At 47.5% G+C, this 26,690-nt stretch overlaps 1 protein-coding gene across 2 annotated transcripts; it reads left to right on the top strand.

Annotated features, from left to right (window-relative positions):
• Positions 1-2,271: 2,271 nt before the first annotated feature.
• ARMC5 (armadillo repeat containing 5) lies at positions 2,272-25,366 on the top strand. 2 transcript variants are annotated; one of them, XM_045993501.1, is made up of 6 exons: positions 2,272-2,503; positions 21,515-21,622; positions 21,721-22,507; positions 22,996-23,501; positions 24,057-24,189; positions 24,277-25,366. In XM_045993501.1, the coding sequence occupies exons 1-6, from the start codon at positions 2,488-2,490 to the stop codon at positions 25,094-25,096; spliced, it is 2,370 nt and encodes a 789-aa protein (XP_045849457.1). In that variant the 5' UTR covers positions 2,272-2,487; the 3' UTR covers positions 25,097-25,366. The 2 variants fall into 2 exon arrangements, with proteins under 2 accessions (XP_045849457.1, XP_045849456.1); XM_045993500.1 differs by lacking the exon at positions 2,272-2,503 and adding an exon at positions 19,513-20,012.
• The last annotated feature ends 1,324 nt before the right edge of the window (positions 25,367-26,690 follow it).

Here is a 26,690-nt window from a genome sequence, read left to right as displayed (position 1 = left end):
TGTCAAAAGCCATCCATTTTGTAAGCTCCAGACCAGGACCCAAATGATCTGGCTTGAGAGAGTTTTCTCCTAATTTGTATTCTACAATGTCTCTCACTGGGACAATTTTGAAAAAGAAATTCCCTTTTCTCCATAATTCTGACCCTCTCTAAGAAAAAAATATTCATGTTAGAAAGTTTCTTTGCCCATGTCTACATATTTAAATACTCTATAATCATAGTTTAGTTACTGAGGAAGAGGAAGCTACTCCAAGCAAAAAAGGAATCTAATTCTGCTTCCCCCCCAAAAAAGGCTCTCTTTATACTTTATGAATGTTTTCTTGTTCATTCACATTTTCATAATGATATTTTAATGTTATCTATTTATTTATTTTTAGATTTATGTATTTTAGGGAGAAGGAGAGAGAGCAGAGGGTGGGGGGAGGGGCAGAGGGAGGGAGCAAAATCCTCAAGCTGACTTCCCACTGAGCATGGAGACTGACCTAGGGCTAGATCTCATGACCCTGAGATTATGACTTGAGATGAAATCAAGAGCTGGAGGCTTAACCGACTGAGCCACCCAGGTGCCCCTTAATGCTAGCTATTTAAGTAAAATGAGTTTATTTTATTCATTCCCTTTATTATTGGGAATGTCATTATTATAATAATGCTATAATAAGCATTTTCCTGCCATGTACAGAGCTTGTTTTTTCCCTGCTGAATTTCTTATGAGGAATCATCCCAGGAGTATAGCTGTTGCCCCATATCAGAAAGGGCCTCTGGCCACCATAAAGCAGAAGCTCTTCTAACCATGAAAGGATACAGTTCAATTTGCTAGAGCCTGACATTGGGCCAGCCACAATGACCCCAGCTTATTCATGGTCTCCGGAGTTCTAGAAAGACTACAGCAGTTCTGGTGACTCTCTTCTGGGGGTCAACTAGGATATGTTAGTGCAGTCAGTCCTTATAACAGTTATAAGAGCTATACAGCCTGCCAAAAACTTCCATCGAGGTAGCAACTATAGCCCGTCATTCTTTCTGTGACTGTCCAACTATCTCTTCCTACATTCCCTGTCACTAATCTAGTCTAGGCTTTCTTTACCAAATCTGGAGATTATTGAATGTTTCCTAGTTTGCCTTTTTGGCTTGTTTTACCTTACTTCCAATTACCTTACACAAAGCTGTCAGGCATGTTTCTTCTTCTTCTTTTTTATTATGTTCAGTTAGTCACTATGTAGTACATCATCAGTTTTTGATGGGGTGTTCAATGATTCATTAGCTGTGGATAACACCCAGTGCTCATCACAACATGTGACCTCCTTAGTACCCATCACCCAGTTACCCCTCAAAAAGTGGATGGATAAAGATATCCATATATACAATGGAACTCAACTCAGCCATTAGAAAGGATGCATACCCACCATTTGCAATGACATGGATGGAACTGGAGGAGATTATGCTAAGTGAAGTAAGCCAAGCAGAGAAAGACAATTATTATATGGTTTCACTCATATGTGGAATAGAAGCAATTGCAAGGAGGACCACAGGGGAAGGGAGGCAAAATCTGAAGGGGGAGAAATCAGAGAGGGAGACGGACCATAAGAGACTCTGGACCCCAGGCATGTTTCTTAATATAAGGCAGTGCTTCCAGTTTCTGCAGGGGACACATGGAAAATGTTAATTAGTGCAGCATCCTAGGATAAAGGGTTGACACTGCTCCCAGCTAGGGGTGCTTGGCCCAGTGCTTCTGGCCATCACAGGCCCCACCCACTGCCCTCAGGATTAAAGCAGTGGCTCTCTACCCTGGCTGTACATTAAAATTATCAGTTTCTAAAAATTCTTTTGCCCAGGCTGCATTCAGGTGTAATAACATAGTATACAGCCACAGCTGAGAGCCTTTGAACTAAAGGGATATCTCAGTTTATTCTGGGAAATCTCTACAGATTACCTTTCTTTCACCATAGCCCTTCCTTTCCAGGCATGGGTCCAGGGTATTGATTAAGTCAGGTCAAGGCCCTAAACTTGGGTGTGTGAAGCCCTCAATAGCTAGACTCCATGCCACATGATAATAAAAATTTAACCTTACCTGCCTAAGGCTAAATGAGTGTGGATATACAGGGTGGGGATATACAGACTTTTAGTCACAGTGATGTAGTGTAAAGTTCTGAGAAAGCTGATCCTGAGGGCCTGGGTGCTTACACCTGTGCGCAGGTTTTCACATAGGTGAGGGGGCAGTTAAAGGTAGAATTCAGTGGAGAGCTTGGGAATAGCAGGAGGTCTGGATTCTAAAGCCAAGAGGGGCTGTGGTGCATCAAGTGTGGAAGGAATGGCTGGGAAATGAGTTGGCTAATGGAATGAGCGCACTCCAGGAAGAGAATGGAAAGCGCAAAGCTGAAAATGTCAGTGGAGATGCTCCTGCTGCCCCTTCCAAACCTGATAATACTGACGTGTTTGCGGGGGTCCATGGAACAACCTATGGAAGTGGTTTGGCAGAAGTGCGTGCTCGGAAATGGCCCCTGCTCGAGGTAAGAGGCAGCAGGCTCAGGCTCCTGCCCTTCGCTTAGCTCTTACCTAGTGAGATCCCGTGCCCGCAGGTCTCCTGCATGACACCTGGGGGTGCAGCCAAGTGGGTCTGGTCATCCCCACTCTCCAGACACGAGACCCCAGTTCCGGCGGCATTGCAATGGGACTCTGCTCCGCGAGAGGCCGCTGAGGCTTCCACGGGCAGCAGCCGCTGCTGCTGGCCCTGCCGGAAAATCTAGTCGCTGGCAAGGGGCCTCGGAAACGGGAAGATCATTGACCCTGCCTCTAAGCCACTCACGTGGGCATCCCCCCAACCGTCCAGACCTGGATACCGAGGGTCCCGGGCGTCCTTACCCAGCCTCGGCCAGGGGCATTTCGTTCTGGCCCGTCCTTCTCGCTTCTCACTTCCCAAAAAACTGCCCCGCACGTCCCCTGGCATTCCCAAGAATGGGGTGGAACGGTCTGGGCAGTGAGCATGCCACAGAGCCCCGTAGGAACCGCCATTCCAGTCCCCAACTACAGCGTGAGAGGAAGAGGCTTGGGGCGAACTGTCCTCAAGCGAGAGGCTTCAGAACCCCGCGTACCCCGCAAGGCCTGGTTGCTGCGCTTGCGGATTACCCGCGCACCTGAGCCGGAGGCTGCGAGTTGCGCGCACGCGCGGGCCCCGCACCCGGGCGTGCCCCTCCCGCGGTGGTCCCGACCCGAGCCGCGCCTGGGAATTGAGAGAACGACAGGACGACCGCGCCCCCTAGGGACAGAAAGCAGTAGTGACGACCAGGCTGGAAAGCTCTGGAGAAGGTTTAGGATGGCGAAGTCGAAGGGGGCCGCTAGGTCCTGCCTGGGTCGCAGGGCTGAGATTAGGGTGAGGAAAGGGAGGCGCTGACTTCTGGCACAGAATTTAAGGGGGCGCCCAAGAGTTTTGTAATCAAGATAAACAACATTTGAATGCAATATCTCAAAAACAAGCAAACAAATTTTATTTATAAAAACAGTTGGCTGCACAGGCTGCACAGGCTGTAGTTGGCCAATCTAAAAAAAAAAAAGTCAAGTGTTAATCTTGATTACCAAGTATCTTCGTGCGCCTTTACATTTTACACTGGAAGGTAGTGCCTCACTCATCTTACGCTGATGCCATCTCTGCCAAATTCCCTCAGTTTGGGGAGACACAGAAGTGGACTACATCTGGGAAAGACCCTGATTATGGTCTGAATTCTGCCACTGGCTGCCTGAGTGACCTTAGGCCCATCATGCCCCTCCTCTTCCTCACGGTTGCCCCTTGCAGAATTAGAGTCCAACTGCATTATTAAGGAGAGTACTGGTAGTGCTGAACAGCAGTGATTCTCACAGGGTAGAACAAAAGAAAGTTCACTAGAAGCTCACATAACTGTATATGACTACAGAGTGATCCCAGAAGCATTGTTCCTAATAGTCAAAAACTGAAGTCAATGGTCATCAGCAGTCAAATGCATATAAAAATTAATGGTATTTCAAACAATGGAATACTGTAGAACAACAAAAATGGATGACCTTGCAAACACTGTAGCTCAGAAGAAACAAGACATACAGTCCAATTCCATTTCCATAAGGCTCAAAATTAGGCAGAATCACAGTATATTGTTTAGAAATCCATTTACATATATTATATATATTTATATTTATAAGTTTATAAGTATATATAAATTTCATATATAAATAATATATAAATATATAAAAATTTCATATGTATGATAATTTCATTCTACATATATAGAATGTCATAATAGTGCTTATAACCCTAGAAGACAGGAAGAAGGTGTGAAGTGGTGCTCTGGAGCACAACATTTCTGGCCCTGGGTAGTGATTACAGGGATAGTGCCTTTTAACTATTCTTTGAAATACGCTCATAGATGGAGCACCTGCCTGGCTCAGTCTGAAGAGCATAGGACTCTAGATCTTGGGGTCATGAGTTTGAACCCCACGTTGGGTGCAGAGAATGAATAACAAACAAACTTTAAAAAATGAGCACATAGGGGTGCTCAGGTGGCTAAGAGGGTTAAGCCTCTGCCTTCCTCTCAGGTGGTGGTCTCAGGGTCCTGGGATTGAGCCCCACATCAGGCTCTCTGCTCAGCAGGGAGCCTGCTTCCCCCGCCCCCCGCCTGTCTCTCTGCCTACTTATAATGTCTGTCTCTGTCAAATAAATAAATACAATCTTTAAAAAAAACGAGCACATAGATTTTATGTACTTTCCTGCATGTAGAACATTTTTTAAATGCTTGGAAAGGTAGGAAAGTATCTAGAAGAGTGCCTGTTACATGGAAGGTGCTTAATAAATATTTGCAAAATTGATGAACTAGTGTAGTGCTGTAGCAGACCCTTGGTCAAACAGTAAGCAGAAGAATTAGGATGGCCCTGAGGTTGCTGCTTGAAAGCCTGGGTCAGAAGCTTGGTGACAATAAAAATCTTAGAGCGGTGGGATTTTACTACACTAAACAGGAAGAGCAAGTAAGCGTTCTTAAGTCTTTAAGACTGGAGATGCCTGAGGGCTAAGGTCCAAATAAGTCCTGCCAAGTCTCCAGAATCCTCCAGGTGGGGAAGAGGGGAGTTTCTAAACCTCCTATCTCCCAACCACACGATCCTGAAATTCCAGTCCAACTACTTTACATGGTTATAGAAACTGCCTTACTATCCAAATCTAACTTGGATCTTGGTGCATTTCCTTCCTCCACCATCAGTGCTTTCTTTACTTTGTCCACACTTTGTATGATAATGACCACTCTCCCTCCCTAATTCTCTTGGATTGATAACACATTAGTGGACAGGGGAAATTCAGTTAAAGGCCAGGGAAGGACTGAAATTGATGGTCTATCTAGGTTTCACAGTCCTCCTGCTCAGAGCTGTCTCCTGACTATCTCCTGACTGTCTCTCAATTGCACCAAGTCCTGGGGATGCTCAAGAATCAGTTCCCCCTTTGGAGAAGTTTACACTAAGTTAACATTTTCAGAGTGCAAACACCTTGAAGGCTTACCCAGTAAGTTAATTAATAAAACAGTAATCTGTTATCAGCTATTCACTCTTATCAGAAGGTCCACATTTCTTTTTTTTTTAATTAATTTGTTTATTTATTTATTTATTTGAGAGAGAGAGAGAGAGAGAGAGAGAGAGAGAGGAGAGCATGAGTTGCGGGAGGGGCAAAGGGAGAGAGAATCCTAAGCAGACTGTCTGCTGAGTGTGGAAGCTGGCACCTAGGCTTGGTCTCATGACTCTGACACCATGACCTGAGTCAAAGCCAAAAGTTAGATCCTCAACCAACTGAGCCACCCATGAGCCCCAGAAGGTCCACATTTCTAAGGAAATTGCTGCCATCAGATAATAACAACAGAGAAACTAAGGGGTATCAGCTACACTACCTGCTTGTTGAGAAAGTGGAGAAGAAGCAGGCCTGGAGGGAGATGTTGGGAGCTGAGAGGGTGTGTATAGACCTTGCAGTGGGAGTAGGGGTGGTGGTGGTGGGAAATCTTTTAATAGACAACTATCTTGCATCCTCGGCTCCCTTATTGTGCTGTGCATTTCCCTCTATGGGAGTTGGTATCCACCCAAGATCCTAAAGCAGATTCATCATTATGTAGAAGGCATAAGTGTTGTTAAGTTTTGCATCAACAAACCTAGGATAGCCTGGGTGAAGGTATTATTTGACAGATTTAAGAAAACCTCCTTAAGGAAATAGATTCTGGGAGTTGTTTACTTGTCAGGAGAACCTGAGAGCTGAGATGGGGAAGGGGTTTCTTTTTTTTTTCTTTTTTGAAAGATTTTATTTACTTATTTGACAGATAGAGATCACAAGTAGGGAGCGAGGCAGGCAGAGAGAGAGAGAGGAGGAAGCAGGCTCCCCGCCAAGCAGAGAGCCTGATGCGGGGCTCGATCCCAGGACCCTGGGATCATGACCTGAGCGAAAGGCAGAGGCTTTAACCCACTGAGCCACCCAGGCGCCCCGGGAAGGGGTTTCTGATGGAGCTTCAGAAAAGGTCTAAAATTGGGAAATGGCATAATCAAGCTGAGTGGGCTAGCCAAGGTTATTGGTCCCCTTCTTGAAATCTTTCACTCTTCCCAACTTCTATACACACCTGATTTCTAACTACCAGCACCCATGTTCTTTGAGGACTCTCTGTGGACTCTACAGTCAGCTTTGCCTGCTGCTTGGCAGGTCAGAAGTGCATAATGAGGAAACAGGTATTTTGAGTCGCTGCCTAGGCATTTTATTGTATGATAACCCTGTTCACACTCAGAGTCTGGACGTTTAGATTCAGAGCTGAACTTAGCATTCCTGCCCCAAGTTCCCATTTTGTTTTTCCCTAGGGCACCTTTTAAAATAGCCACTTGGAGTTGAGCCTTTAAAAAGTTAGTGACCTCTGTCCAACTACATAGGTGGTTGCTTAGATAGGTACTACCCTGATCTCTATCTCCTGTGGTCATGACCCAGGACAGAAGGCTGCCCTTCCCCCAGTTGATTGCCCCTCCACATCTGGGATTTGTAAATAATAAATCTTGTGGCTTTACTTTCTTTTCATGGGTGTACTGAAACTTCAATCAAAATGACCCCAGGAGTTTTCAGTTCCCTGAAGTAGGAGCTTGGATGCTGAGGGAACTATCTACTGATTCTGTGTGGGTGGCTTGTGGCAGCATAATCATAAACTGCATATTCTTAATTTAATACACCATTTACAGGCCCTCCAACACAAGACTATGATACATTAAATAGATATTTGAACTCTAAATGCAAGAGAATGATTTTGAAGCCCTGTTTCACAAGCACATACAAAATTTAACTCAGAGTGGATCATAGAGCTAAACTGTAAAACTCTTAGAGTCTTCATGACTTTGGATTAGGCAATATTTTCTTAAATGTGACACCAAAGCAGAAGCAGCAAAAGAAAAAATATAAGCTGCATGCCACCAAAATTAACACCTTTTGTGTTTCAAGGGACATCACAGAGAAAGTGAATAACAACCCACAGAATGGGAGAAATATTTTGCCAAATATCTGATAAGGTACTTGTACCTAGAATATATAAATAACTGTGGTAACTAAAAAATAAAAAGACAACCCAATTTAGAAGTGGGCAAATGACCTGGATATATAGTTCTTCAAAGATGATATACAACTGGCCAATAAGCTCATGAAAAGATGCTCAACATCAGTAGCCATGAGGAAAATGCAAATCAAAACCACAATGAGGTTCCACTTTATACCCACTAGGAACACCATAATAAAAAATACAAATAATTAACAATTGTTGCAAGGGTATGGAAAGATTGTAAACCATATAAGGCTGGTGGGAATGTAAAATGATACATCTGCCTTAGAAAACAGTTATGGTTTCACTTATTTGTGGAGCATAACAAATAACATGGAGGACATGGGGAGATGGAGAGGAGAAGGGAGTTGAGGGAAATTGGAAGGGGAGGTGAACCATGAGAGACTCTGGACTCTGAAAAACAACCTGAGGGTTTTGAAGGGGTTGGGGGTGGGAGGTTGGGGGAACCAGGTGGTGGGTATTAGGGAGGGCACATATTGCATGGAGCACTGGGTGTGATGCCAAAACAATGAATACTGTTATGCTGAAAAGAAATTTTAAAAATCACCAAAGAAAGAAAGAAAGAAAACAGTTTGGCAATTCTTCAAATGATTGACTATGAAGTGATATGATCCATCAATTCCATTCCTAAATATACACCCAAGAAAAGTAAAAGCGTATTCCCTCAAGTCTTGTACATGGTGGTCATAGAAGCATTATTTATAATAGTCCCAAAGTAGAAACAACCCAAATGTCCAGAAACTGATGAATGGATAAAGGAAATGTGGTATATCCATACAATGAAATAAAAAAAAACTTCCAATAAGAAGTAATAAAGTGCTGATACATACTATGACATGGATGAATCTTGAAACCATTATGGCAAGTGACAGAAGCCAATTATAAAGGCCCACACATTATATGAGTCCATTTATATGAAATGTCCAAAATAGGTCACCTATAGAGATAGGAAATATATTTGTGGTTGCCTAGGGCTGGGGTGATAGGAGGTATTATGGACTAAAAGTTCATCCCCCCATTCATATGTTGAAACTTTAATTCCTAATGTGACTGTATTTGGAGATGGGGCTGGCAAGGGGGTGATAAAGGCTAAATAATGTCATAAGGGTGAGACCTTAATCTGACAGGTCTGGTGCCCTTATATAAAGAGAAAGACACTAGAGCTCACTTTCTCTTCATCTCTCTCTCCCTTTCTCCCTCCCTCTGCCTCTCTCTTTCTATCTCTCTCTCCCCTTTTCTCATCTCTCCTTCTCCTTCCCCTCCTTCTCTCTCTCTCTCCATTTCTCCATCTTTCCCCTTTCCCTCTCTCCTTTGCCTCCCCCTCCTCTACCTCCTGACCTCCTCCTACTCCCCCCTTCACCCTCCACTTCTTCTCCTTCTCCTCCTTTCCCTTCTTCCCCTTCTCCTCTTTCTTCTTCTACTTCTTCTCTCCCTCTCTCCTTATGAAGACACAGCAAGAATGTGATTATCTGCTAGCCAGAAAGAGAGCTCTCACCAGAAACCCATCTTGATCTTGAAATTCTCAGTCTCCAGAACTATGATAAAATAAATTTCTGTTGTCTGGACCACCAGTCTATCATATTTGTTAGATACTTGACCTGTACATGTAGAGGAGCCTGAGCAGACAAAAACAGGTGATTGTGACTTTGTAACTAAAGTATCTGTATAGAGGGCTACTTTTGGGGTAATAAATTTTTTTTTAGCTTAGCACACTTTTTATTTATTTTTATTTTTTTTCTCTTAAGGGAACACATTTTTATTATATTCAGTTAGTCACTGTATAGTTCATCATTAGTCCTTGATGTAGTGTTCAGTGATTCATTAGTTGTGCACAACACTCAGTGCTCATCACAACATGTGCCCTCCTCAATACTCATCCTCCCTCTTCTGAAACCCTCAGTTTGTTTCCTGGAGTCCATAGTCTCTCATGGTTTCTCTCCATCTCTGATTTTTCCTTCTTCAGTTTTCCCTCCCTCCTCCTATGGTCCTCTATGCTATTGCTTATGTTCCATATATAAGTGAAACCATATGATAATTGTCTTTCTCTGCTTGACTTACTTCACATAGCATAATCCCTTCCAGTTCCATCCATGTTGATGCAAATGGTCGGTATTCATCCTTCCTGAAGGCTGAGTAATATTCCATTGTATATATGGACCACAACTTCTTTATCCATTCATCTGTTGAAGGGCATCTCAGCTCCTTCCACAGTTTGACTATTGTGGACATTGATGCTCTGAACATTGGGGTGTACATGCCCCTTCTTTTCACTATGTCTGTATCTTTGGGGTAAATCCCTAGTAGTGCAATTGCTGTGTAGTAGGGTAGTTCTATTCTTAACATCTTGAGAAACCTCCCTCCTGTTTTCCATAGTGACTATACCAGCTTGCATTCCCACCAACTGTGTAAGAGGATTCCTCTTTCTCCAAATCCTCACCATTACTTAATGTTTCCTGTCTTATTTATTTTAGGCATTCTGACTGATATAAGGTGACATCTCGTTCACCTGAGATGGTTCTGATTTGAGTTTTTTTGATGGCTAGTGATGTTAAACATTTTTTCATGTGTCTGTTAGCCATTTGTATGTCTTCTTTGGAGAAGTGTCTGCTCATGTCTTCTGCCCATTTTTTGACTTAATAATGTATTTTTTGGGTGTTGAGTTTGAGAAGTTCTTTATAGATCTTTGATATCAGCCCTTTGTCCGTAGTGTTATTTGCAAATATCATCTTTCATTCTGTAGGTTGCCTCTTTGTTTCATTGATGGTTTCCTTTGCTTTGCAGAAGCTTTTTCTCTTGATGAAGTCCCAAAAGTTCATTTTCACTTTTGTTTCCCTTCCCTTTGGAGATATGTCTTGAAAGAAGTTGTTGTGGCCAATGCTGACCACAGCATAGGCAGTATGTTCTGCCGATGTTCTTCTCTAGGATTTTGATGGATTCCTGTCTCACACTGAGGTCTTTCATCCATTTGGAGTTTATCTTTGTGGATGGTGTTAGAGAATAGCTGAGTTTCATTCTTCTACATGTGGCTATACAGTTTTCCCAGCACCATTTGTTGAAAAGACTGTCTTACGTCCATCAGAGACTCTTTCCTGCTTTGTTGAATATAAGTTGACCATAGAGTTGAAGGTCCATTTCTGGGCACTCTATCCTGTTCCATTGATCTATGTGTCTGGTTTTGTGTGAACACCATGCTGTCTTGTTTATTACAGCTTTGTAATACATCTTGAAGTCAGGCAACGTGATGACCTAGCTTTGATTTTCTTTGTCAACATTTTCTTGGCAATGCAGGCATTTTTCTGGTTCCAGACAAATTTTAGGATTGTTTGATCCAGCTCTGTGAAAAAAGGTCGATGGTATTTTGATAGATATTGCATTGAATGTGTAGATTGCTCTGAGAAGCATAGACATTTTAATAATATTTGTTCTTCCAATCCATGAGCATGGAATGCTTTTCCCTTACCTTTTGCCTTCTTCAATTTCTTTCATAAGTGTTCTGTAGTTTCTAGAGTGCTGATCCTTTACCTCCTTGGTTAGGTTTGTTCCTAGGTATCTCATGATTTTGATGCAATTGTAAATGGGATCAATTCCTTAATTGCTGTTTCTTCAGTCACTCTGCTAGTGTATAGAAATGCAACTGATATCTGTGCACTGATTATGTATCCTGCCACGTTGCTGAGTTGCTGTAGGAATTCTAGCAATTTGGGGGTGGAGTCTTTTGGATTTTCCACGTAAAGTATCATGTCATCTGCAAAGAGAGAGAGTTTGACTTCTTCTTTGCCAATTTGAATGCATTTTATTTCTTTTTGTTGTTTGATTGCTGAGGCTAGAACTTCTAGCACTATGTTTAACAAAAATGGTGAGATGGGCATTGCTGTCATGTTCCTGACCTTAAGGGAAAAGCTCTCAGTTTTTCCCCATTGAGAATGATATTTGCTGTGGGCTTTTCATAGATGGCTTTTATGATGTTGAGGTATGTTGCCTCTATCCCTATATCTAAAGAGTTTTAATCAGGAATGCATGCTGTATTTTGTCAAATGTTTTTTTCTGCATCAATTGAGAGGACCACGTGGTTCTTGTCTCTTCTTTCATTGATTTGTTCTATCACATTGATTGATTTGTGAATGTTGAACCACCCTTGCAACCCAGGGATAAATCCCACCTGGTCTTGGTATATAATCCTTTTGATGTACTCTTGGATCCTATTAGCTAGGATCCTGTCGAGAATTTTAGCAACCATATTCATCAGGGATATTGGTCTGTAATTCCCTTTTTGATTGGGTCTTTGCCTGCTTTTGGGATCAGGGTAATGCTGGCCTTATAGAACACATTTGGAAGTTTTCCTTCAGTTTCTGTTTTTTGAAACAGCTTCAGGAGAATAGATATTACTTCTTTTTCTTTGAATGTTTTGTAGAATTCCCTAGGGAATCTGTCAGGTCCTGGACTCTTATTTTTGGGGAGGCTTTTGATCACCACTTCAATCTCATTACCAGATATTGGTCTATTCAGGTTGTCAGTTTCATCAGAATGTTTCGTGGCATCATTTATTTCTCTACTTCTGTTTTCATGGATTCTAAGCTATTTGTTGCAAGCCTTCTCCTGATTCTTCTTTTCTATCAGTTTGTCTTCTAGGTGACTAATTCATTATTCTTCCTCATTTACCCTAGCTGTTAGAGTATTTAGATTAGATTGGATCTCATTGATAGTATTTTTAAGTTCTGCCAGATCAGCTCTCACTTCTGCCTTTAGAATCTATTTTGCCATTAATGGTTTTCTCCAACATTGCTACTGTTTGCATAACTGTTACCCTGAAGTCTATATCCAGCATCTTGCTTATATCCATATCCATTATTTCTGTGGCAGGGGTCACAGTCTGAATTTTTCTTGTGTTGGGAGTTCCTCTTCTTAGTCATTCTGTTGAGAAGTGGTTGAGGGAATGTACAGAATCCAGATTATTGACCACAACTGAAGAAAGATGCATCCGTTTTATAGGGACCTTAGGGTTCTCAGCCTCTTGATCTTTCAGTCTGTCTTCTGGTGAAGGAGCCTGCTGTGCTGGTACCCAGGTAACCCTGTTTGGGCAGAGTTGCTCTGCCCCTTGTGGGTGGGGGATGGGCTCAGTGAAACCTGTTATTTGGGGGGCTTTTGTTCTCTGGGGTCTCTCCCTGGAGCTTTCCATGTATCTTCCAAGAGTCAGAGCAGGGGTGACTGTAACCAAACTTCTATCTCAGAACAGAGAGATTGCAGTCTGTTCTTCAGTGAGCCCTGTAGGCCATACTGCCTCTGTTTTGTCTGTCTTGCTCAAAACCTCAGCGTCCTACAATGTGTGCCCCATAGCAGTACTCCCAGGCCTCGCTTCCAGGTTCAGGCAAGTCTCTAGCCTTTATTCTTCTAAAACTACCAGCCACCCCCAGTTTGTACGCACACCCCTTCAGCTCCAGGTTTTAGTTTGGGGGCTTCCCTAAAGTCCTTTATCCACCACTACTGGTCTGCAAGCCTGTGCCCAGTCCCCAGTGCAGGAGACTTTTGCGCTCCAGCACAAGAACATATCATGCATGGCAGGATATTCTCTTTATCACTTAGGGAACCTCTAGGAAGTTAGGGTCTGTGGTTAGCTCAGAGAGCTTACACTGGTGGAGAGTGATAGATGAGTTGCGTTGGTGGGACCCGTGGGGTCCAGGAGAGAAGTGTGGGATTCTCTGGTGGCAGGTATCCTGAACTATGAGTGCTGGAATTCCAATCCTGGCATCTTCCAGCTAACCCTAGGGAGAAACAGGGAGCTCTCTGGGTCAGAACTTTGCTCAAAGACAATAACAGGAGTGGGGGCTACTTCTCTGTCATGAAGCTTCTCCATCCTCAAGTTCTTCACAGTCATGGCCAAAATGGAGGCTCTGTCACCTCCCTTCCAACTCTGAGCAACTGCAGCACAAGGGCTAAAGCAGGAGGAGAGATGCAGTATGTTCAGGACTTGGAACAGCATGCGGGGGGAGGCAGGCTCCATGGGCATTTCCCAGAAATCAGAGATTCTTAAGCCATGAGTTCTAGCCCTTAACCTAGGACCTACCTCAGACATTCCCAGAAATCTTCATACCACTGAGATTAAAATCAGACAGAAGGTAAGGTGGAGAGGGGAGTTTCCTACTATGTGAGAGGAGGCTGTCTTATTCCTGGACTTCTTTGCCCCTTCTCCCTCTCCCACCCTCCATGAATAGCTGGGATCAGGAAAATCCCTGAGCCCCCCTCTTTGTATGTCTTAGATCTGGCTAACCACACCCCAACTTGCTTCTGAATGACCCCCTAGTCTCTACCCCTGCCAAAGGATTCACCTACCCCATGCCCTGAAGTTAATAGCCCTGGGAACTTCAACCCTGCACCTGGAGTGTGTTATTTTCTGGTCCTCCTCCCCACTCTCCACCCCGAAACACCAAACTAAAAATCTAGATTGGGATGTGAAATCTCCTGATTTAAATGTTGGCTCATTGTGTAAATAAGCATACACACACACATGCACACACACACACATACACACACAAACAGTGCTTAGGCCAGAGACAGCAAACTTCACTGTGTGTTTTGAATTTTACTGTGTATGTGTGTCTTTTTAAACAATTATTCTTAGGGAACCTGGGTGGCTCAGTGGGTTAAACCTCTCAGACTTGGTCCTGGTGAAGTCCTTTCTCCACTGCCAGGATTGTGCTCTCCGTGTTGTTAATGGTCCTGAGTCCATCTCCTTCGGGTCAGGTCATGGTCCCAAGGTCCTGGGATCGAGCCCCGCATCGGGCTCTCTGCTTGACAGGGAGTCTGCTTCCCTCCTCTCTCTGCCTGCCTCTCTGCCTACTTGTGATCTCTGTCTGCCAAATAAATAAATAAAATCTTTTTTAAAATAAATAAATAAACAATTATTCTTGTAGTAAAAACCATTTAAAACAAACACTGATGTATTTTAATTACTCCATAGATGAGGGATAAATGGATAACATTCATCATATGAATTTAATGGTGTTTAAAAGATTTATTATTTTAGAGTGGCTAGGGAGGGGCAGTGGGAAAGTGAAAGAGAAACTCAATCAGACTCCCTGCTGAGTACAGAGCCCAATGTGGGTCTCCATCTCACAACCCAGAGATCAGACCTGAGTCAAAACCAAGAGTTGTACACTTAACTGATTGTGCCACCCAGACACCTCAGCTTTAATCTCTTTAGGATTATAAAAGCAATACACACACTAAAAAAAAGTTAAACATTACCTAAAGGAGGAGATAAGAGATTTACTAGCACATAGCAATTTGAGAGGAGACGGAGCCCAGCAATACTTGCCTTAATGTGAGAAATTAGCTTCCGAAGATTTGCAAACAAATCTCCCAGGCCCAACTCTACCATATACCTAATATTCATATGCAATTACAGATTTTGTAGCACATGTAATAGAGCTTTGAAGAAGGAAAGACCCAACACAAGTAAGCAGTATAAACAGGACCCTATCACAACAACTATTTACTGAATGCCAATTATGCATGTGCTGGGGACTCAGGCCTTCAACTCAGACCCTAGGTTGTGCTCTTTGAAGAGCCATTTATGGGAAACATAGCGAGAATTCTTCCCTTCATCAAGGGAAGTCCCCATGCCCATCCCCATGTTGCTCCCAGCTTGAGGAGACAGGTAGTACTAATCAGATGTTACCTCAGTGAAATCTCTCAGACTTGGTCCTGGTGAAGTCCTTTCTCCACTGCCAGGATTGTGCACTCCGTGTTGTTAATGGTTCTGAGTCCATCTCCTTCATGACACCAAGCTACCCCAGGACAAGGGCTGCTTGCTCATTTCTGTAACTTTATGGAGGAGCTAGCACACGAGCTGGCATGGTGCTTTCCTTGACTGACACTACGAGCGAAAAATGCTCCAGACTTGAAGGATATAGGAGAGCTGAGGTTTAGAGTCACCCCTTTGACCCAGGTACATCATGAACATGATCCCACGGGATCCTCAACACAATGTTGCGAGGTAGCCATCATCATTCCTGTATTATACATGAAGAAACTGAAGATCAGAAGAGGTAGATCTGTCCAAGCTCACATAGCTAGGAAGAGATAGACCTGGACATTCTGTTAGAAGCTGAGAGAGGGGTTGCTCCACATTCCTTTCCTTTACTCCTATTATACCTAAATACAATTCTAGATGCAGCAAACCTGATAAAAGAAGGCAAAATTTGGGGATAGTGTGCTACATGCATGGGGCTAATGGTGGAAGGATGGTTACGCAAGGGTGGGCATTAAGCCTCCTCCAACCTCAAAAAGGCTAGTCTGGGCTTCTCCCAGGAACACAGGCAGTTATGGGAAGGAAAAAGAAGTCCCTTACAGCTTGGACTCTGCTCTGGGAATAGATTATGTAGTGTTTTGGGAAGCCTCTCTCTGGCTTCTATAAGTTTTACCAATAAAAGTGCATTTATTTAGGAAGCTCTCTCCAATGCCCAAGCAAAAGAGCCACATTCAGTTCTTGATGTGAACTTTATGAGATGCACAAGTGAAACTTTACCACCTTTTCTCTGTTGAGGGATCTGACAAAGGATCTGGGGACCCCACAACAGAAGGGATTAGAGAAGGGAAAGGGGCAGATGGCAAACCTTGGGTCTTTTGTTCCTGCCTAGAAATGTCACAACAGACAGGTCTCCGGGTCCTTTGCTTCAGCTCTGGGCCCACCATCCCTAGCTTTACTCCATAAAGACTGTCCTTTCACAGTCTTTACCCCAGAGTTCACATAGCATTCCCAGTACAAATTCTCTTGTCCTTCTGCCAGAACCCAGCCTTCCTTTTGATCCCCTATGGAGGTTAGGTACTCCCCACAAATTGTCTTCCTCACAGGAGTGCCTGACATCTGGTTTCACTCCTCTGGGAGGAGGCAGTTGTTACTCTTGGCATGATTAATCCCATCATTCCTTAGGCCCATAAAGGGATCTGGTTAGCAGCTGCCAAAGGTCTCCTACATCTGGAAGCAGCTAGGCCAGTAAAGGATAGCTCCTACCATGCAAAAACCCTCCCTCCAGCTGGGGTTCTGTCTCTGGGGCCTCAAAAAACAGGGTTAAGCCTTATTTTGGGGGAAGGCTCTTTGAAGGCTCTACTGTTCTAATTCTTCCAGCCTGGATTTCCCTGATTCAGTTCATGAATCAACAGCCCTATAGGAGCAGGAAGATTTACTTAGAGATGCTCAGGCTCCTTGAGGACTGGACCAAAGTTAGAACCAAAGTGTGTGTTGAAACTAAAGCCAGGGATATTGGCAGGGGCAGCTGCCCTGCTGCATCTCTTGGTGCGGGCCTAGGTTGGAGCTGCTGGTAAATGCCACATTGCAGACAAACATAGGGCTTCTCATCACTGTGGGCCAGCTGGTGGATGAGCAGGTAGGAACTCCGGGTGAAGCTCTTGCCACACTCACTGCAAGTGTAAGACTTTTGGCTTGTGTGAGTATGTTGGTGCTGAAGCAGATCTGAACTGTCTACAAAACTCTTGCTGCAACTGGAGCATTTATAGGGCATCTGGCCTGTGTGCGAGCTCTGGTGTTTAAGGAGCATGGAGCTCTGGTAGAAGCTTTTGCCACATTCTGAGCAGACACGGGGTTGTTCACCCAAGTGGATGCACTGGTGCTCAATGATTTGGGTGTGCTCACTAAAGCCACGACAATGCTTAGTCAGTATGCTGGTGCCATAGGCAGTACGAGCTATTGGTGAACTTCTTGCCACATTCACTGCAATTACAAGGAGCCTCCCCAGTGTGTGAATCTGGTACTTGAGCATATAAAAGCTGTGCCCAAAGCTGGCACCACACCAGGCACAGCAGTAAGGGCTGCACATCCCTGTGTGAGTTCTGGACCTACAACAAATTAGATCTAAGGTTGAAGCTCTTACTGCAGTCCCCATAGTGGTAGGGCTTCTTGCCCCTGTGTGTGAGCTGGAGCTGGATTAGAATGGAGCTAACGCTGAAAGTCTTATCACACTCAGCAGGTATGGGGCTATTCACTGATGTGCTCTGTTGGTGTTTAACCAGGTTGAAGCTGCAGCCAAAAGCCTCCCTGTACTCCAGGAGCTTATGGAACTTGTAGGGCTGGAGGCCTGAGTGGGAAACCACGGTGTTGCACAAGGTTGGAGCTGAGGCTGAAGCAACGGCCAGACTCAGGGCAGAGGTATAGTCTCTGACCAGTGTGTACCTGGTAGCACTTAACTAGATCTGAGCCACGTTGGAAACTTTTGTCACACTCTGAACAACAGTAGGGATTCTTACCTGCGTGGCTGCTTTTGATGTGTAGGAGAGAAAGTTAGGGTTCAAAGCTGATGGCCAAGAAAGAATTCTTGAAACATGTCTGTTGCAAAAAGGTAGTTTTATTTAAAGCACGGGGACATGACCTGTGAGCAGAAAGAGCTGCTATGGGATCATAAGGAGTGGCCCATTATATACTTTCAAGTTGGGAGAGGGTTAGGGCTAGTGTAAGCCTCCCAGGTATTTTGGAAACAAGGATTCCAGGATCCTGAAGGGGCTAGCTATTACCAGGAAAGATCATTACTGTTTAGTAGAAACTTAGACATGAGGCCCTTCAGATGTGTATCATTGGGTCATATGTTTGGGGGATGATTGTTAACATGTATCATAGGGGACAGAGCTAAAGGAAGTTTCTAAAGGAATTTTTCTATGTTAAAATAGACTTACAGAATCCTGAGCAAGGGGGAGGGGGGGTTGCGTGGAGCTAGGATTGTGTCTTTTATTCTTAGCAAAGTATTAACGCTGAGGCAGTTGAGTCCCTAGAGGAATGTCACTCTGCCTCTTTCAAGGACTTGTCAGTGGGCTGTAGGTAATAAGGAAGTTTAACAATTTCTCTTTCCGCCTTTCATAACTTTTGTGGTGAAAGAGGTCAGGGAAGTAGGCTACGGTCAGTCCACCTCCCAGCACTCCAAGGCTTTGGGGATTGCAAGACAGCTGGTCCTGTTAAAGGCTTCTTCCCTGGGCCAGAGCCTGACCTACATCGGTATTTCAGGACCAGCAGTATTTCCCAGGAGGTTGGCTGTCGCATGCACACGGTGGGGGACGGGGTGCGCTCTTGTGGAACTCCCCTAACGAGGGCGCGGAGCTCTGGGCTCCCCGGGATACTGATGTCCAATTCCCCTCTAACTCCGCACCCTCTGGGCTCTCCCTTGCCACTTCTGGCGACGTGCACTACAGCGCAGTGAAGAAAGATCTGTTTCCTAGAAACCAGCCACTCAGCTCCCAAGTTGAGGGTCACCGGGAGACATTCCCCACCGGGAGTGGGGTGGGGTGGGGACCGGGTCCAGCACCGGAACCGGAAATGCCAATTAGCCCGTGCCGCTCTAGGAAGTGGCAGCGAACGGTCTCGGTAGGTTTAACCCTCTCATTCACCTAACTGAGCAAGAGCTCCCCATCTGCCGCCGCTGTCGGAGCTTCATCCTTTGGGTCTGGCTTCCGAGTCTGAGCCCGTCAGCGCGGATTTCGGGGGCCAGGCCATCAATGCGGGGCAGGGAAGCGAGCTGGAAGGAAAAGGCGGTAGCTGTTGTGAACACGCCGGGTGGGGGGGGGGGTTGGAGTAGACGCGCCACCTGGAGCAGCATGGTACTGAGTCTCCATGTCGGATGTCTGGGTTCTCCAAAGGAACCAGCCCACTGCGAGCCCCCTGAGTTTCTCCTCTGTCCTAAAGCAGGCGTGCTAAGCAAGGCGCCGACCACATATCCCAGCGTACACCACATGCGCCTCTTGGGTTCGTTCAGCAATTAGATAACCACTACTCTCTACGTGCCTTCTGCGACTGTCTAGACTACCGGGATCGAGAACTACAACTTCCAACTTGCAAAATAACTTCGGTGGCGCTACTTAAAAAGCGTCAGAGAGGAGGTGCCTGGCCACGCCCCTCTTCTCCAGTTCCGCTCCTTTGGAGGAGCGGCGAGGAGGGGGGCGGAGCCTTAGGCTTGAGCCAAGATGGCGGCTGCGAAACCGACCGTCACGGACTCGCTCTCGTTCTGCCTCGCGCAGCTCACGGCGGCGGCCGGGGAGGGTCTAGGTGGGGGAAAGGACACAGCTACCAACGAGACACCCTTGGGCCGTGCGCTCTTAGCCCTCCGCACGCGCCACGTCAAGGCTGCAGGGGGAATCGAGCGCTTCCGGGCGCGCGGCGGGCTCCGCCCCCTTCTCGCTCTGCTGCGGCGAGCGGCTGCAGCGGGTCCCGCCCCGTCCCAGGCTGGCCCCGGCTCCGCCCCCTCGGCCGTCGAGTCAGCGACTTCTGCTGGTCCCGCCCCCTCGCCGGGCCCTGCCCCCTCCGCTGCGGCGCCTTCGGCGCCCTCCCCACCAGCGCGCCTGCGCAAGACTCTGGACTTGGCGCTCAGCATCTTAGCCAACTGCTGTACGGAAGGGGCGTGCCGGGCTGAAGTGCGCAGACTCGGAGGCATTCTCCCTTTGGGTAAGTGCTCCGCCCTCATTTCCTAGAAGGATTCCACGCACTGCAACTTCTTTCTCAGGACTGGGCGGGGTTTTGAGTTCTTTGTGTTGTAGCTGGAAAGGATGTACTTTCTGACCGCGCGACACCCATACCTTTCAAACCCTCAAGTCTTCTTTATAGATTACACCTGAACCTTGACTAGATCAGATAATTACAGCCATGACCTGGGTATTGGTTGCTTCCTCGAATCTGGGCCAGTGGAGACCAAGGGGTTATGTGGTGACTTCTAGGTGATTTATGAGGTTTATAGCAGACACTTAATGCCTAATGGGTGGCCCTGTAGAGGGCTACCATTTCACGAACTTGGGTCGGAAAGTGTCATGTTTCTCTGCAGTGAGAAAGAGTCCAGTAATAGCTACCTCACAAAATTGAAGTAGGGAGAAAATAAAATAGACAATGCAGGTATTCTAAGAATGGACTGGGTACTTTGAGTTATTAAAAACTAGTACAGTAAGAAGAAATCCTAACGAAAGATAACAAGCGGGGCCTTCCGCTCAGGTCATGATCCCAGAGTCCTGGGGTCGAGTCCCGCATCGGCTTTCTGCTTAGCAGGGTGTCTGCTACTCCCTCTGTCTGCTGCTTCCCCTGCTTGTGCTCGCCCTCTCTCTCTCTCTCTTTCTCAAATAAATAAAATCTTAAAAAAAAAAAAATTAGGCTTTTCTGTTTACCAGCTAAGTTGGCGCCTCCTAGTGGCAATGTTGGGAACATAGTTTACACTCTGCTGCCGGTTAGGAAATTATGTCAGTTTTGACGAAATCTTAATTTTTTAAATAAAATGAAACCTTAACATATTTTATACTGGCCTAAAGTGCATCTGGGCCATAACGTGTTTGACAAGAGGCCTGGCACATTAATAAGTCCTCAATAAATGACTGGTTTTGTTATTAGCATGTGACGCACATCATCAGTCGCTGTTCAACATTTTAAATATTTCCTGAGTCCATCTGCATTCATCCTTCTCCCATCATGTGCTCAGGGACTGGTGCCCATGTGCTGGGCTGTGCTGGTAGCTGACTTGGTTTAGGCCACTCTCCTTTCTCACCTTAACAATTGGGACAACCTCCTTGCTGCTTCCCTTGCCTTGTTCTTTTTCTCTATAATCCGTTCTCCCCAATCTAGTTACCAGATTGCATCACAGAACTACTATTCTTAAAATCCTGTGTGGTTCCCGGCGCCCTCATATTCAAGTCCTGCCTGATCCCTTGGCCTGGTATTTGAGGTCCAGCACAGACACTGGATCTCAATTCTGGGCCTTTGCAAAGGCTGCTTCCAAATCTGAAGTGCCCTGTAACATCCCCATCCACCGTCTTCCTAACAAATATCGACCCATTTAACCTTTCAGACCTATTAAGTATAAGCTTCTTCCAGAGGCCTTCCCTGGCCATCTCAGTTCACATTCTTGAGGTCATTAATGAGAGAGACAAGAAGAGGTAGGACCCTCAAGAGACCAAATTCTCTTGCAGTGACTATTCTTCAATGTGTGAAGACAGATAGCATCCAGAACCGAACAGCCCGGGCTCTGGGGAACTTAGCCATGGAACCTGAGAGCTGTGGGGACATCCATTCTGCAGGTGAGAAGGCTATGAGTGTGGCGTTAGCTAGGGCTTGGGGTGGCAGAGGGGCTTGGTTATCTCCTTGCTTACTCTTTGTCCTCCTCTTCCCTCTCCAGGTGCTGTTCCTCTGCTCGTTGAGAGCCTGACAGCCTGCCAGGACTCACAGTGCCTGCAGAGTGTGGTGCGTGCCCTCCGCAACCTGGCGGACTCACCCCAGCACCGCCTGGCCCTGGCACAGCAGGGAGCAGTACGCCCTCTGGCTGAGCTTCTGGCTGCTGCCCCAGACCCTGCGCTGACCTTGGCCCTAGTCCGTGCACTCTTGGAGCTGAGTCGAGGTTGCTCCCGGGCCTGTGCTGAGCAGCTAAGTCTGGGTGGGGGGCTAGGACCACTGGTCAGTTTGGCCTCCCACCCCAAAAAGGCAGTACGAGAGGCAACTATCCTGATCCTTGCCAACCTGTGTGCCCAAGGCCTTGTACGGCCTGCACTGGGCAATGCTGGTGGTGTGGAGGTACTACTGGGTGAGCTCCGGCGGCGCAGGGGGCCTAATGGAGCTGGCCCAGCCTCCCAGCAGCCCCTGGTGCGGGCTGTGTGCCTGCTGTGCCGGGAGGCCATCAACCGGGCCCGGCTGCGGGATGCAGGTGGTTTGGAGCTATTGATGGGTCTGCTGCGGGACCCTCGTGCCAGTGCCTGGCACCCTCGTGTTGTGGCTGCCCTTGTGGGCTTCCTGTATGATACTGGAGCCCTGGGCCGGCTACAAGCTCTGGGACTTGTACCGCTCTTGGCTGGGCAGCTGTGTGGCGATGCTGGTGATGAGGAAGAAGAGGGAAGAGAAGCTGCTTCTTGGGATTTCCCTGAGGAGCGGACCCCTGAGCGGGCAGAGGCTGGAAGCTTCCGAAGCCTAAGGCGAGTCTCCACCTGATTCTGAGGATTGAGGGCTCTGGCTTTCTTCACTACCCTCATCCCTCACTCTGTCTCAGTAGGACTCTTATTGACTCATTCTCCCTGAACAAGACCACTGGGTCTACCTTTGGCCTTGGCTCTACCCCAGCACTTCTGAACTTTGGGACCCAGACAGGCTCACTGGGCCTTTTTTATTTTGTTGTCTGTTTGCCCCTCGCTAGAATATAAGTTCTAGGAGGATGGGGACTTGAGTTTGGTTCATTGTTTGTGCCCAGTACCTAATACTGAGCTTGGCACATAATTGGCACATAGGCATCAGTAATTGCTAAATGAGTTGGGTGTTTTTTTACCCCCATTTCTCTTTCTTTCCTATCTCCCCTTGGCCCCACTTCTTCTTCCTGGCTTCAGGCACCTGTTTTTGCATGACAGTTCTTTTGGCCCTGCTCCATTACCTTGGCTCTGGGTTCAGTCTCTCCTTTCTCCCTCTGCAGGTCTTGGCTGATCTCTGAGGGCTATGCCGCAGGCCCGGGAGACATCTCTCCTGACTGGTCCCCTGAGCGATGTCCCCCGCCTCCACCACCCCCAGAGCCAGCTGAGCCAACCAGCCCCACCCTGGGTCCAACCTCACTGCGGACGCCTTGCACACCACGCACACCAGGGCGGAGCCCTGTGACCACCTCTGAGGAGCCTTGGGGCCGCGAGGGGCCAGCGCTGCTGCTACTGTCGCGATTCTCCCAGGCTCCCGACCCAAGTGGGGCCTTGGTGACCGGCCCAGCCCTGTGTGGCCTGCTGGCCTATGTGACAGGCTCGCCAGGCCCACCGAGCCCACGTGCACTGCGGATCCTGGCGCGCCTTACCTGCAACCCTGCCTGTCTCGAGGCCTTTGTGCGCAGCTATGGTGCTGCACTGCTGCGTGCCTGGCTTGTGTTAGGCGTTGCCCCAGATGACTGGCCCACACTGCGTGCCCGGCCGGCTCGACGCCAGCACCGGGAGCTGGGTGTGTCTTCCATAAGAGGTCCCATCCCCCTCTAGTTCTGGACTGAGAACCTCACCTTGCTACTCATGGCTCTCACTGCCTTCTCCAGCCTACCATCAACTTCAGTCACCATATGGGAGGAGGAGAGGGACTCCCAGGATGCAAAGTTCTGCCCCATCCTCTGCCCAAGTCTTGGGGCCCAGATACCCCAACACCAGGTGTAGCCCCAACAACTTAGAATTGTGCTTGTCTGTATTTCTTTACCTAATCTGCTCTTGGTTCTGCATTGTGCTGATTGCCTTCCCACTGGGCATACTGATTTGAAAACCCACAGCTGAGGCACCATGTCCTCCCAGGCCACCCACTACTCCCAGCACTGCAAGGGAGTGCCCTATCTTCTGTGTTCCGACTGCACTTCCTGACCATCGCACTTTGTTCTTGTCCTTGACCTCTATTTCCTAGCATCAGGACCCTTTCCCTCCAGGGCCTACAGTCATCCCCTCTTCCATTCCCTAAGGTTTTTGCCAGAGTTGGGACATCAACTCGCAAGCTGATCTGCTCTGTTCATCTCCGCAGGTGAGATGTTGCTGCAGAACTTGACCGTGCAGGCCGAATCACCCTTTGGAGTGGGTGCCCTCACTCACCTGCTGCTCTCTGGAAGCCCTGAGGACCGTGTGGCCTGTGCACTGACCCTGCCCTTCATCTGTCGGTGAGGAGGATGTGGGTGTCTCATAGGGGTCAGGGGAGCAAAGTTGCTATTCTGAAGTGTCACCCCTTTTCACCTTTTTTCCCAAAGGAAACCTACTCTGTGGCGCCGGCTACTTTTGGACCAGGGTGGCCTCCGTCTCCTCCTTTCAGCACTAACTCGGCCAGCTCCACATCCACTGTTCCTCTTCTTTGCTGCAGACTCCCTTTCCTGCCTCCAAGGCCTGGTGTCTCCCACTGTGATTCCAGCCCTTCCATCTCTAATCCCCCTGGACCTAGATTCCCCATCCCCTTGCCTCTATGAACCTCTGCTGGGCCCAGCCCCCATCCTAGCCCCTGACCTGCACTTCCTACTGGACTCAGGCCTACGGCTCCCTGCCCAGCGAGCTGCCTCAGCTACTGCCTCACCTTTCTTCCGGGCTCTGCTAGCTGGCAGCTTTGCCGAAGCCCAGATGGACCTGGTGCCACTTCGAGGCCTGTCACCCAGTGCAGCCTGGCCTATCCTGCATCACTTGCATGGTTGCCGGGGCTGTGGGGCTGCCCTGGGGCCAATTCCCCCACCAGGCCAGCCCCTGCTGGGCTCAGAGGCTGAGGAGGCACTGGAGGCTGCTGGCCGTTTCTTGCTGCCTGGGCTGGAGGAGGAGCTGGAAGAGGCTGTGAGCCATATCCACCTTGGACCCCATGGTGGCCCAGAGTCAGTGGGTGAGGTATTCCGCTTGGGCCGGCCCCGGTTGGTTGCCCATTGTGCCCGCTGGACCCTGGGGCCAGGGCAGTGCCCGCGGAAGCGGGCCTTGGCCTTAGTAGGGCTTGTGGAGGCAGCAGGAGAGGAGGCAGGGCCCCTGACTGAGGCTTTACTGGCTGTGGTGATGGGGGTTGAAATGGGGGGCAAGGGTTCCAGCTTAGACTGTTGATGTCCCCTGGGAGGGGATCCAGGGATGAGTTGGTTATGAAGGAAGACTCCTTCAGAGCAGCATGAGAGGAGGCCAAGCAGAAGTTACCATCAAGGATTGATGAGAGAATGGAACTATACCCCAGGACAGTGGTCTGAAGATGCTGGAGTGAGAAGCCAAGGCCACAGTTGGAGTATGAAGCCCACAGAAGGAGAAAGCCCAGGGCGTCAGGCACCTTGCCTGGCCCAGCCTTCCAGAGTTGAGATTAAAAACTTTGGAGTTGGATACTCATATTGTGTGGTGTCTCTGCTTACTTTCCTGTGGGACTCCCCCCCCCCCCCCAATCCACCAGGATCTTGTTCAGGGTGCTGTATCTCAATACAGGCCACCCCTGGCATGTAGGAGTTTAATAAGTTCCTGGAGTCCTGGGATAGAACAGAGTATGTGGGGGGAAGCCTGCTTCCTGCTCATGCAACTTCATTGCTCAGACAAATACCCAGCTAGACACACGGACTCTGGTCAGGGATGAAGGGGCTGGGTGGAGGGAATGCAGTAAGTGTGGGAATGTATGTCCAAGGCCCTGGCATTACTGTTACTGAGTGTCTTTCACCCATCTTGAGCCTTCAGAGTCTGGGTCTGTTTTCATCTCTTGGCCCAAGTAGCCTTCTGCTATTGGCCTAAGGGAAGACCTGCTGTGTTCCTGGAGTGCCTTAGGCAGGTCCTGTCTTAGTTTCACTCAGAGAGAGCCAGAGCCCTGGGTGCATTCAGGCAAGGGAAGGGCTTATGTTGTGCTTTGGTCTCTCAGGGCAGGGTCTATCTATCACCTGGATCCCAGATCACTAACCACTTGGGTGGCAGCCTGACTGAGGAGTGTGCCTGGACTGGGCCTGCCTGTTAGCTTCTGGGGAGCTAAGGTTGACTCTTGCTGTCTCTGTGCTTCTGTGTCCAGCTCTCCATCCTCAGGCTGTGCATTAGAATTACCCAGAGAGGGGTGCCTGGGTGGCTCAGTGGGTTAAAGCCTCTGCCTTTGGCCCAGGTCATGATCTCAGGGTTCTGGAATCAAGCCCCACATCAGGCTCTTTGCTCAGCAGGGAGCCTGCTTCATCCTGTCTTTGCCTGCCTCTCTGCCTACTTGTGATCTCTGTCTGTCAAATAAATAAAGTCTTAAAAAAAAAAAAAAAAGAATCACCCAGAGATCTTTTTAAAAATGTTGATGTCTAGGCACTTCCTCAATGAATTGGATTGAGGGGAGGATGTCCTGGGCATCCGTATTTTTAAAAAGCTTCCCAGGTCGGTTTACTTTGCTGCTGGCCTGAGGGTCACAGTCCAGTACTCATGTGGATTGAGACCCACAGTCCAGTGGCTGCAACATTATTGTATCTGTCCATACATCTCTAAGTGTTCATTTCCACTTTGACTTCTCTGGGTCCCAGGCCAGGGAAAGTTCCTTTGTGACTGTAGTCTGTCTTGAGTGTCTGTGTTCACCAGTATCTTGGGAAAGGGCTCTTTTGGAACAGGTCTGGGTTACCTCAGTGTGGTGGAAGAAGGGCTTTGTCTTGAAGGCTGGCTGTGGTCTGGCTGCCTGAGCATGTTTCCTCTGAGTCTTCATGGGGTT

Source organism: Meles meles, chromosome 21 (genome assembly GCF_922984935.1).
Source record: "Meles meles chromosome 21, mMelMel3.1 paternal haplotype, whole genome shotgun sequence".
NCBI lineage: Eukaryota > Metazoa > Chordata > Mammalia > Carnivora > Mustelidae > Meles > Meles meles.
Note: the sequence above shows the minus strand (reverse complement) of the source record. Positions and strands in the feature narration are given on the sequence as shown.

What these genes read in the sequence shown, in the direction of transcription:
- ARMC5 (XM_045993500.1), top strand. Translation starts at nt 19,535, where the DNA reads ATGGCGGCTGCGAAACCGACCGTCACGGACTCGCTCTCGTTCTGCCTC. An exon ending in TGGGGACATCCATTCTGCAG is followed by an intron (nt 21,623 to 21,720) that starts GTGAGAAGGCTA and finishes TTCCCTCTCCAG; the next exon opens with GTGCTGTTCCTCTGCTCGTT. An exon ending in ACGCCAGCACCGGGAGCTGG is followed by an intron (nt 23,502 to 24,056) that starts GTGTGTCTTCCA and finishes TCATCTCCGCAG; the next exon opens with GTGAGATGTTGCTGCAGAAC.